Consider the following 12,439-nt stretch of genomic DNA (forward strand, 5'->3'; position numbering starts at 1 on the left):
TGAGGGTGTTGGAGTGCAAGGCCTGACTCCACACTGCTTGAGCTGAAGTTCAATCTCTGAGTCACGGAGGTTGGAGAAGACCTTGGAGATCTTTTGTCCAACTGCCAACCTTACACTGCCTATTCCACCAATAAACCATGTCCCCAAATGACACATCAACAGAGCCTTTAAATGCCTCCAAGGGTGGGGAGTTAGCCTTTTCTCTGGGCGCTGTGTTCCCAAACTCGATAAGCTTTTTGGTGAAGGAATTTTTCCTAGGATCCAATGGAAATCTCCCCTGGCACAACTTGACGCCCTTTCCTCTTGTCGCAGTGCTTGTTCCCTGGGAGAACAAGCCATCCCCGCCTGGCTACCACTTCCTTTCTGGTTGTTGTAGAGAACGATTAGGTCCCCCCCGAACTTCTTTTTCCTCCTGCTAAACACACCCAGTGCTCTCAAACGCTTCTCATCAGACTTGTACACCTGTCACCAAAAATCCTCCAAAATCCATGCCACAATAAAACCCTCTAACACTGCATTTTTCCTCTTAGAAAGCAAGGCATTACTTTATTCACAATCCTGGGTGTGCCCATGTTCTACAGAATCCTGGCCACAGACACCAATGCAACTGTTTTTCACCTCTTTATTAATTTTTAGGAAAGAAAGAAACGAATGTTCATTGGTTCTAAATGACATAACTCGCTTTCATTGATGAGTAATCTCTCCTCTACTGGTTATTAATTCCTCCCTGTTCATGCGAATTAAGTCCATATTTTTAATCTTTTTATTCTGTTTTTGCCCCGATACGGACTTTCCATTACATATACCGAGTCTCCGTTAGTCTCTTCTTTATCTTCTGCTTTCTGTAAAATATCCTTGTAGTCCATAAATTCTGTGTGCTCGATTTCTAACTTCAACAACGCACCTTTCTCTCCCTATCAGAGTTACTTTATCAAAACTGAGAGTTTCAGTATTTTCCCAAGCTGTACTCCCACAATAGCAGCTCATGTCAAATGCTGCAGAATGCAAGCGGAAAGTGATTCAGCAGACTGTGTATTATTAGTTAAAATGAGTTTAATTAATTAACGAGTTATTGAAACCATTAAAACATTAGAAAAGAGATATCATTTCCAGCAGGGCCACAGTGGTTGCAGGATTCAGCTTTGCCACCCTGACAGAGTCTGGACACCTCAGTGTGCTTCTGCTTTGTCCTTGGGAACTGCCCATCCCTCCAGAGGGACTGGCTCAGCAGTGCCCCCAAAATGCCCCTGGCAGCACATGGGTGTGCTCGGCTTCCTCCTTGTGCTGGAGGGGTCAGGCCTTTGTTGCCACTGCTGTCGGGGCCTGTTCCAGCCTTCTGCTCTCGACACAGGCATGTTTTGGGCCTTCAGCTCTGCCCTGTGCTCTGCATGGGCAGCAGGCCTTGCCTTCAGCTCTGCCCTGTGCCCTCAGCACAGGCCTGATGTGCAGGCCTTAGCAGGGAGCTGCAGGTCCAGGCCCAGCCCTTCCCCACATGCACACACACACTCCCAGGGACTTGGTTCCCACCCATGGCAATAATTTAGTGAGAGTGGGATCCAGGATCTCAAACCCACACAAGAGAAATGATCCCCCTACAAAAGGAAGAGCTGCCAGAGGGGAGGAAAGAAACTCCTCCAGTCCTTTGAGGGCAACTGCCATCCTTTATTCCACAGTGGGGGTGATTTGGGCCAGCCAAGCGTCTGGAAAGGGTTCTTTTTCACTCCCCCTGCTCAGGCTGCTTTAAAAACATGAGGAAGCAACTAGAGACAAGGGAAGATGGATGTTCTGCAGAGGGCAAGCAGCTCTCCAGCCCTTCACTTGTTGTGCCTCTGCAGGAGCAGAGGGGGATCCCTAAATCTCTGGCTCCAGGCAGAGGCCATTGCTGGCTGCGTTTCTCCCCTGCACAGAGCTCCCCTTTGAAAGGATCGCTCTGCTCTCTTGAGGTGCCTGGTGCAAAATGCCCAGTCTATGAGAGGGAAGGAGAAGAGCAGAGAACAGGGCTGGGAGTGTTAAAGGCCTGGTGGGCTGGGACCTGGAGAAACCTGGTCTACTGGAAGGTGTGCCTGCCCATGGCAGGGGGGTTGGAACCAGATGAATTTTAAGGTCCCTTCCAGCCCAAAGCATTCTGTGATTCGATGAGCAGAGGGGCCGGGTGGTAGGAGGCCTAATTTGGGATGAGAAGCCATTCAGCACTCTCAGTTTGCTTGAGGTCAATGTGACTGTTCATGAGCACAGACTCACAACTAGTGTGATTTCCCAAGCCTCTGGGCATGGTGGAGTTCTACACAAACTTGCACGATCCAGATTCTAGAATAGCACTCTTTATTGAAGCAAGGGGAAAGCGATTTCTGGATTGCCAGGCCTAAATGCAGTGACTACAGGGCATTAAAATGTGCTGGGACCGGTGAATTGGTGCTATATTTATGAACTAATAATATTATATCAAATAAATTGCCTACAGTATTTATTATCTCTATATCTAAAAATTTATAAACTTATGTAGTTATATATTGAAAGATTAAGGTCAGCTCCAACTGTGTCTGGGGATGACAGACTTTTTGCAATGCTGACCTAAAGGTGTCCCTTAAGGGGACAAGCAGAAAGACTGTGAGAGATTTATTAATGCTATATTAATACCTAAAAATATTATTCTATCAAGTTAATTATCTATGTGCTATAAAAAATATCAAGAGATATATGTAATATTACCTAAAATATATATATTAAAAAGAAGAATATCTCTATGGCCTATTAGTTTTAAATATATATATACACTAAAGAAAAACTTTTAAATTAATATCTAAAAAGTTTCAGGTCAGGTCCAGCAGGGTGAGTGCAACCTTGACCTAAAGATGGCCCTTCAGGGATCTATGGGAGATATGCTTTGGGATGAGCAGATTCTCCAGCCAGGCCACCACGAACACAAGGAGCAATAGTGGCGATGCCTATCACTTGATCCCTGAGCAGCTGGAGGTACCAGAAAGAATTCCTGGGCCCATCTGAAATGGCCACAATGGCCATGAGAGTGTGAGGGGAAAGGAGGATGAAAGTCATCTTTGTAGGCCCCCTGGCCATCACTGCAGGCTGTGCTGGGCAGACTGCTGAGAGGGGAATGCTGATGGCAGAGTGCTGCTGCAAAGGGTTTTCCTTTCCCTCTCTCTGTCGACATGCTCCTCACTTTTTGCCTTGCGGTAGGAGGTGCTTGTCTTTGACCAGCTGTGAGCCCCCCAAGCACAGCTGTGTGCAGGAAGACTTCTTTCAATGGCCGTCGTGCAGCATTCTTGAGAGCCGATGTCCCAGTTCACGGCACTCGTTCATTGCCTGCGTGTGGGCGGCCGGATCCTGTGCCAGGTGATGGAAGAGGTTGGGCGGCTCGGCGTTTTTGACATCCGTGGGCAAGAGAATCTCTTGAGGAAATGTCCGGTTGCCCACAACAAAGTGGTCAAGGCGCTTCTCCTCCAGGGAGCCACGCAGGTACTCCATGGTATCCTCCAGCCGCCGCCGGAAATGCCTCATGCGCCACCGTGACACGGGTATGGTGTTCAGGAGGTGCATCACAATGGTCTTCAGGGTATAGGTGGAGAAGCCTATGCCCAGAAGAGCTCGGGCCAAGACATGCAGGCACTTGAGGTGCCAGTTGTTAAGTGGAGACTGCCGGGCAATGAGCTTAAAGAACTTCATCTCTGCCACGGCGTAGGTCTCAGGCCACACTATGCTTGGGGTGAAGAGGGCCTCTGTATGCTGGCTGCTCACGTAGATGTCTGAATTGCCTTCTTGCACTCCAAAGAGCAACTCAACCATCAGGCTCTTTCTGCCTCTGGTCAGCTTGAATTTGCAGCAGCGGCTGGAGGGCAGCAGCACTAATTGCCAACTGTGTGACTGAGGCAAAGCCGGCCAGGCCGCTCTCACCAACTGGTAGAACCAGCGGGCAGTTTTCTCCACATCCAGGTAGGAGCCAGTGCAGAGGGTGTTTAGGAAGTTGGGCTCCTCGTTCCTCCTCTGCTCTTCTTCTGGGTGGTGGTGGAGGGAGCACAGCACGTTGTCATCCTGCTGCTCCCTTGGGCAGGTGCACACCGGCTCCACGCGGATGAAGAAGTTCCTGCCGGGCAACTGCCCTGAGGTGTCCATCTCCAGATGGAAGGTGTACCCCAGGGGAGGATTGAGAGGTACAAGGAAACGGTACACAGCATCCTCCTCCCGGGGACTCCAGCCTTCAAAGGCACTGCCCACCCCGATGGCTCGTTGCGGCACTGGGTATGAACTGTCTGACAAGAGGTGTCCAAAGAACACCGTGAAGTTCTCCATCAGGAGAGTTGTAATCACTCTACCTTCCATCAGGCGGTCTAGGTTCTCCTCTAAACGCTGTCTCAGGTTGTGGGGAATAATATCCTCTTCTACTTCATTTGCAACATCGTGGTCTTCTCCTTCAATTGCATCAGCGTTGTTGACTACCCAAATAATCGCATCACGGTTTTCTTCCCCTTCATTTCCACCACCATCACCATCTCCTGCCCCCTCCTCCCGGCCATTGTTTTCTGGCTCGCCGCTTCTTCTGCTGCGGATAAACCACAGCCACAAGAGGAGGCCCAGGACTCCAGCCAGAGCCCAGAAGTCCCCCTGTTGCAAGGCAGCCCAGAGCAGGGCTCCCCAGGCCCTGACACTGCGCTCCAGGCTGCTCTGCTCCAGCTCCTGCAGCAGCCGAGTCATCTCTCTGTCCAGGAGCTTTTCACGCAGCTCCATGCGCAGACGGGTGACCTCATCCAGCCCATCACCCACCATCTGTGGGTACTGGATGAGGGCTTGCAAAAGCATGAGAAGAAACATTGTAACAGCCATGGCCTGCAGGAGGAGAGAGAGAAGGGGTTGAGTGGGGTTGAAAGGGAGGGAAGGAGCGAGAGGTGAGGGGAGTATGAATGGGAGCAGCGGGGATGTGGAGCAGGAAGGAGAGGACCCCAGGGCAGCTGGCAGGCAGCAAGGCCTGTCCCACTGCCCCAGCAGCAGCAGCACCACTCGGTGCCCCAGGTGTTCTGGTGAGGGATTGGCCCTGGATGCAGAGGGAGAACCCAGCCCCAGGGACAGTGTTTCGGCCCCGGCCCTCGCCCAACGCAGCCTCGCCCCTGTGTGTGTGCACTCACCACTTGTCCAGGCTCGACTGGAGCAGCGTTACCTGCTGGGGCCATCTCTAGCTGCCCCCATTGTGACACAATGCCTGTGATGTCACAAGAGCCACATCACATCACAGCCAGGCCAGCCCCGCCCTTCGTCCCCACCCTGGCTCAGCAACTTCCAGTGGCCCTGGTGTAATGCTTAAGGCTGCCTTGGAGTTAATCTTCTTCCAAGAACTTCCATTCTCCTTTCTTTTGCATTTATTATCATCTGTTCCTCAGTGGCAGTCACATGGAAGAGCCATGTTTGAAGGGACCATTGAGGGTGTTGGAGTGCAAGGCCTGACTCCACACTGCTTGAGCTGAAGTTCAATCTCTGAGTCACGGAGGTTGGAGAAGACCTTGGAGATCTTTTGTCCAACTGCCAACCTTACACTGAATATTCCACCAATAAACCATGTCCCCAAATGACACATCAACAGAGCCTTTAAATGCCTCCAAGGGTGGGGAGTTAGCCTTTTCTCTGGGCACTCTGTTCCCAAACTTGATAAGCTTTTTGGTGAAGGAATTTTTCCTAGGATCCAATGGAAATCTCCCCTGGCACAACTTGACGCCCTTTCCTCTTGTCGCAGTGCTTGTTCCCTGGGAGAACAAGCCATCCCCCGCCTGGCTACCGCTTCCTTTCTGGTTGTTGTAGGGAACGATTAGGTCCCCCCGGAACTTCTTTTTCCTCCTGCTAAACACACCCAGTGCTCTCAAACGCTTCTCATCAGACGTGTACACCTGTCACCAAAAATCCTCCAAAATCCATGCCACAATAAAACCCTCTAACACTGCATTTTTCCTGTTAGAAAGCAAGGCATTACTTTATTCACAATCCTGGGTGTGTCCATGTTCTACAGAATCCTGGCCACAGACACCAATGCAACTGTTTTTCACCTCTTTATTAATTTTTAGGAAAGAAAGAAACGAATGTTCATTGGTTCTAAATGACATAATTCCCTTTCATTGATGAGTAATCTCCCCTCTACTGGTTATTAATTCCTCCCTGTTCATGCAAATTAAGTCCATATTTTTAATCTTTTTATTCTGGTTTTGCCCCGGTACAGACTTTCCGTTACATATACCGAGTCTCCGTTAGTCTCTTCTTTATCTTCTGGTTTCTGTAAAACATCCTTTTGGTCCATATATTCTGCATGCTCGATTTCCAACTTCAGCAACGCACCTTTCTCTCCCTATCAGAGTTACTTTATCAAAACTGAAAGTTTCAGTATTTTCCCAAGCTGTGCTCCCACAATAGCAGCTCATGTCAAATGCTGCTCAATGCAAGCGGAAAGTGATTCAACAGACTGTGTATTATTAGTTAAAACAATTAATTAATGAGTTAATGAAACCGTTAGAACATTAGAAAAGAGATATCATTTCCAGCAGGGCCACTGTGGTTGCAGGACTCTGCTTTGCCACCCTGACAGAGTCTGGACACCTCAGTGTGGTTCTGTTTTGTCCTTGGGAACTGCCCATCCCACCAGAGGGACTGGCTCAGCAGTGCCCCCAGAATGCCCCTGGCAGCACATGGGTGTGCTCGGCTTCCTCCTTGTGCTGGAGGGGTCTGGCCTTTGTTGCCACTGCTGTCGGGGCCTGTTCCAGCCTTCTGCTCTCGACACGGGCATGTTTTGGGCCTTCAGCTCTGCCCTGTGCTCTGCATGGGCAGCAGGCCTTGCCTTCAGCTCTGCCCTGTGCCCTCAGCACAGGCCTGATGTGCAGGCCTTAGCAGGGAGCTGCAGGTCCAGGCCCAGCCCTTCCCCACATGCACACACACACTCCCAGGGACTTGGTTCCCACCCATGGCAATAATTCAGTGAGAGTGGGATCCAGGATCTCAAACCCACACAAGAGAAATGATCCCCCTACAAAAGGAAGAGCTGCCAGAGGGGAGGAAAGAAACTCCTCCAGTCCTTTGAGGGTAACTGCCATCCTTTATTCCACAGTGGGGGTGATTTGGGCCAGCCAAGCGTCTGGAAAGGGTTCTTTTTCACTCCCCCTGCTCAGGTTGCTTTAAAAACATGAGGAAGCAACTAGAGACAAGGGAAGATGGACGTTCTGCAGAGGGCAAGCAGCTCTCCAGCCCTTCACTTGTTGTACCTGTGCAGGAGCAGAGGGGGATCCCTAAATCTCTGGCTCCAGGCAGAGGCCATTGCTGGTTGCGTTTCTCCCCTGCACAGAGCTCCCCTTTGAAAGGATCGCTCTGCTCTCTTGAGGTGCCTGGTGCAAAATGCCCAGTCTATGAGAGGGAAGGAGAAGAGCAGAGAACAGGGCTGGGAGTGTTAAAGGCCTGGTGGGCTGGGGCCTGGAGAAACCTGGTCTACTGGAAGGTGTGCCTGCCCATGGCAGGGGGGTTGGAACCAGATGAATTTTAAGGTCCCTTCCAGCCCAAAGCATTCTGTGATTCGATGAGCAGAGGGGCCGGGTGGTAGGAGGCCTAATTTGGGATGAGAAGCCATTCAGCACTCTCAGTTTGCTTGAGGTCAATGTGACTGTTCATGAGCACAGACTCACAACTAGTGTGATTTCCCAAGCCTCTGGGCCTGGTGGAGTTCCACACAAACTTGCACGATCCAGATTCTAGAACAGCACTCTTTATTGAAGCAAGGGGAAAGTGATTTCTGGATCGCCAGTCCTAAATGCAGTGACTACTGACTGTTAATATGTGTTGAAACAAAGAGTGGGAGATCTATTGGTACTATATTTATGTAATACTAATATTATATCAGGTGAACTACCTATAAAATATAAGTATGCATTAAATTAAAAATTATGTAGTTATATATTGAAAGATTAAGGTCAGCTCCAACTGTGTCTGGGGATGACAGACTTTTTGCAATGCTGACCTAAAGGTGTCCCTTAAGGGGACAAGCAGAAAGACTGTGAGAGATTTATTAATGCTATATTAATACCTAAAAATATTATTCTATCAAGTTAATTATCTATGTGCTATAAAAAATATCAAGAGGTATATGTAATATTACCTAAAATATATATATTAAAAAGAAGAATATCTCTATGGCCTATTAGTTTTAAATATATATATACACTAAAGAAAAACTTTTAAATTTATATCTAAAAAGTTTCAGGTCAGGTCCAGCAGGGTGAGTGCAACCTTGACCTAAAGATGGCCCTTCAGGGATCTATGAGAGATATGCTTTGGGATGAGCAGATTCTCCAGCCAGGCCACCACGAACACAAGGAGCAATAGTGGCGATGCCTATCACTTGATCCCTGAGCAGCTGGAGGTACCAGAAAGAATTCCTGGGCCCATCTGAAATGGCCACAATGGCCATGAGAGTGTGAGGGGAAAGGAGGATGAAAGTCATCTTTGTAGGCCCCCTGGCCATCACTGCAGGCTGTGCTGGGCAGACTGCTGAGAGGGGAATGCTGATGGCAGAGTGCTGCTGCAAAGGGTTTTCCTTTCCCTCTCTCTGTCAACATGCTCCTCACTTTTTGCCTTGCGGTAGGACGTTCTTGTCTTTGACCAGCTGTGAGCCCCCCAAGCACAGCTGTGTGCAGGAAGACTTCTTTCAATGGCCGTCGTGCAGCATTCTTGAGAGCCGATGTCCCAGTTCATGGCACTCGTTCATTGCCTGCGTGTGGGCGGCCGGATCCTGTGCCAGGTGATGGAAGAGGTTGGGCGGCTCGGCCATTTTGACATCCGTGGGCAAGAGAATCTCTTGAGGAAATGTCCGGTTGCCCACAACAAAGTGGTCAAGGCGCTTCTCCTCCAGGGAGCCACGCAGGTACTCCATGGTATCCTCCAGCCGCCGCCGGAAATGCCTCATGCGCCACCGTGACACGGGTATGGTGTTCAGGAGGTGCATCACAATGGTCTTCAGGGTATAGGTGGAGAAGCCTATGCCCAGAAGAGCTCGGACCAAGACATGCAGGCACTTGAGGTGCCAGTTGTTAAGTGGAGACTGCCGGGCAATTAGCTTAAAGAACTTCATCTCTGCCACGGCGTAGGTCTCAGGCCACATTGTGCTTGGGGTGAAGAGGGCCTCTGTATGCTGGCTGCTCACGTAGATGTCTGAATTGCCTTCTTGCACTCCAAAGAGCAACTCAACCATCAGGCTCTTTCTGCCTCTGGTCAGCTTGAATTTGCAGCAGCGGCTGGAGGGCAGCAGCACTAATTGCCAACTGTGTGACTGAGGCAAAGCCGGCCAGGCCGCTCTCACCAACTGGTAGAACCAGCGGGCAGTTTTCTCCACATCCAGGTAGGAGCCAGTGCAGAGGGTGTTTAGGAAGTTGGGCTCCTCGTTCCTCCTCTGCTCTTCTTCTGGGTGGTGGTGGAGGGAGCACAGCACGTTGTCATCCTGCTGCTCCCTTGGGCAGGTGCACACCGGCTCCACGCGGATGAAGAAGTTCCTGCCGGGCAACTGCCCTGAGGTGTCCATCTCCAGATGGAAGGTGTACCCCAGGGGAGGATTGAGAGGTACAAGGAAACGGTACACAGCATCCTCCTCCCGGGGACTCCAGCCTTCAAAGGCACTGCCCACCCCGATGGCTCGTTGCGGCACTGGGTATGAACTGTCTGACAAGAGGTGTCCAAAGAACACCGTGAAGTTCTCCATCAGGAGAGTTGTAATCACTCTACCTTCCATCAGGCGGTCTAGGTTCTCCTCTAAACGCTGTCTCAGGCTGTGGGGAATAATATCCTCTTCTACTTCATTTGCAACATCGTGGTCTTCTCCTTCAATTGCATCAGCGTTGTTGACTACCCAAATAATCGCATCACGGTTTTCTTCCCCTTCATTTCCACCACCATCACCATCTCCTGCCCCCTCCTCCCGGCCATTGTTTTCTGGCTCGCCGCTTCTTCTGCTGCGGATAAACCACAGCCACAAGAGGAGGCCCAGGACTCCAGCCAGAGCCCAGAAGTCCCCCTGTTGCAAGGCAGCCCAGAGCAGGGCTCCCCAGGCCCTGACACTGCGCTCCAGGCTGCTCTGCTCCAGCTCCTGCAGCAGCCGAGTCATCTCTCTGTCCAGGAGCTTTTCACGCAGCTCCATGCGCAGACGGGTGACCTCATCCAGCCCATCACCCACCATCTGTGGGTACTGGATGAGGGCTTGCAAAAGCACGAGAAGAAACATTGTAACAGCCATGGCCTGCAGGAGGAGAGAGAGAAGGGGTTGAGTGGGGTTGAAAGGGAGGGAAGGAGCGAGAGGTGAGAGGAGTATGAATGGGAGCAGCGGGGATGTGGAGCAGGAAGGAGAGGGCCCCAGGGCAGCTGGCAGGCAGCAAGGCCTGTCCCACTGCCCCAGCAGCAGCAGCACCACTCGGTGCCCCAGGTGTTCTGGTGAGGGATTGGCCCTGGATGCAGAGGGAGAACCCAGCCCCAGGGACAGTGTTTCGGCCCCGGCCCTCGCCCAACGCAGCCTCGCCCCTGTGTGTGTGCACTCACCACTTGTCCAGGCTCGACTGGGGCAGCGTTACCTGCTGGGGCCATCTCTAGCTGCCCCCACTGTGACACAATGCCTGTGATGTCACAAGAGCCACATCACATCACAACCAGGCCAGCCCCGCCCTTCGTCCCCACCCTGGCTCAGCAACTTCCAGTGGCCCTGGTGTAATGCTTAAGGCTGCCTTGGAGTTAATCTTCTTCCAAGAACTTCCATTCTCCTTTCTTTTGCATTTATTCTCATCTGTTCCTCAGTGGCAGTCACATGGAAGAGCCATGTTTGAAGGGACCATTGAGGGTGTTGGAGTGCAAGGCCTGACTCCACACTGCTTGAGCTGAAGTTCAATCTCTGAGTCACGGAGGTTGGAGAAGACCTTGGAGATCTTTTGTCCAACTGCCAACCTTACACTGAATATTCCACCAATAAACCATGTCCCCAAATGACACATCAACAGAGCCTTTAAATGCCTCCAAGGGTGGGGAGTTAGCCTTTTCTCTGGGCGCTGTGTTCCCAAACTCGATAAGCTTTTTGGTGAAGGAATTTTTCCTAGGATCCAATGGAAATCTCCCCTGGCACAACTTGACGCCCTTTCCTCTTGTCGCAGTGCTTGTTCCCTGGGAGAACAAGCCATCCCCCGCCTGGCTACCACTTCCTTTCTGGTTGTTGTAGAGAACGATTAGGTCCCCCCCGAACTTCTTTTTCCTCCTGCTAAACACACCCAGTGCTCTCAAACGCTTCTCATCAGACGTGTACACCTGTCACCAAAAATCCTCCAAAATCCATGCCACAATAAAACCCTCTAACACTGCATTTTTCCTCTTAGAAAGCAAGGCATTACTTTATTCACAATCCTGGGTGTGTCTATGTTCTACAGAATCCTGGCCACAGACACCAATGCAACTGTTTTTCACCTCTTTATTAATTTTTAGGAAAGAAAGAAACGAATGTTCATTGGTTCTAAATGACATAATTCCCTTTCATTGATGAGTAATCTCCCCTCTACTGGTTATTAATTCCTCCCTGTTCATGCAAATTAAGTCCATATTTTTAATCTTTTTATTCTGGTTTTGCCCCGGTACAGACTTTCCATTACATATACCGAGTCTCCGTTAGTCTCTTCTTTATCTTCTGGTTTCTGTAAAACATCCTTTTGGTCCATATATTCTGCATGCTCGATTTCCAACTTCAGCAACGCACCTTTCTCTCCCTATCAGAGTTACTTTATCAAAACTGAAAGTTTCAGTATTTTCCCAAGCTGTGCTCCCACAATAGCAGCTCATGTCAAATGCTGCTCAATGCAAGCGGAAAGTGATTCAACAGACTGTGTATTATTAGTTAAAACAATTAATTAATGAGTTAATGAAACCGTTAGAACATTAGAAAAGAGATATCATTTCCAGCAGGGCCACTGTGGTTGCAGGACTCTGCTTTGCCACCCTGACAGAGTCTGGACACCTCAGTGTGGTTCTGTTTTGTCCTTGGGAACTGCCCATCCCACCAGAGGGACTGGCTCAGCAGTGCCCCCAAAATGCCCCTGGCAGCACATGGGTGTGCTCGGCTTCCTCCTTGTGCTGGACGGGTCTGGCCTTTGTTGCCACTGCTGTCGGGGCCTGTTCCAGCCTTCTGCTCTCGACACGGGCATGTTTTGGGCCTTCAGCTCTGCCCTGTGCTCTGCATGGGCAGCAGGCCTTGCCTTCAGCTCTGCCCTGTGCCCTCAGCACAGGCCTGATGTGCAGGCCTTAGCAGGGAGCTGCAGGTCCAGGCCCAGCCCTTCCCCACATGCACACACACACTCCCAGGGACTTGGTTCCCACCCATGGCAATAATTCAGTGAGAGTGGGATCCAGGATCTCAAACCCACACAAGAGAAATGATCCCCCTACA

At 50.5% G+C, this 12,439-nt stretch overlaps 2 protein-coding genes across 2 annotated transcripts; both read right to left on the reverse strand.

Moving 5' to 3' along the window:
* Positions 1-2,813: 2,813 nt before the first annotated feature.
* LOC135416390 (inositol 1,4,5-trisphosphate receptor-interacting protein-like 1) lies at positions 2,814-4,793 on the reverse strand. Its single transcript, XM_064659490.1, has one exon. It carries the CDS (start codon positions 4,777-4,779, stop codon positions 3,259-3,261), a length of 1,521 nt encoding a protein of 506 aa, XP_064515560.1. The 5' UTR covers positions 4,780-4,793; the 3' UTR covers positions 2,814-3,258.
* A 3,836-nt stretch (positions 4,794-8,629) lies between these two features.
* Positions 8,630-10,287, reverse strand: LOC135416391 (inositol 1,4,5-trisphosphate receptor-interacting protein-like 1). The gene has a single exon (XM_064659492.1). The coding sequence runs from the start codon at positions 10,256-10,258 to the stop codon at positions 8,681-8,683; it is 1,578 nt and encodes a 525-aa protein (XP_064515562.1). The 5' UTR covers positions 10,259-10,287; the 3' UTR covers positions 8,630-8,680.
* Between the last annotated feature and the right edge of the window lie 2,152 nt (positions 10,288-12,439).

The sequence above is a fragment of the Pseudopipra pipra genome, chromosome 6, assembly GCF_036250125.1.
Source record: "Pseudopipra pipra isolate bDixPip1 chromosome 6, bDixPip1.hap1, whole genome shotgun sequence".
Classification (NCBI taxonomy): domain Eukaryota; kingdom Metazoa; phylum Chordata; class Aves; order Passeriformes; family Pipridae; genus Pseudopipra; species Pseudopipra pipra.

What these genes read in the sequence shown, in the direction of transcription:
- LOC135416390 (XM_064659490.1), bottom strand. Translation starts at nt 4,779, where the DNA reads ATGGTGGGTGATGGGCTGGATGAGGTCACCCGTCTGCGCATGGAGCTG.
- LOC135416391 (XM_064659492.1), bottom strand. Translation starts at nt 10,258, where the DNA reads ATGGCTGTTACAATGTTTCTTCTCGTGCTTTTGCAAGCCCTCATCCAG.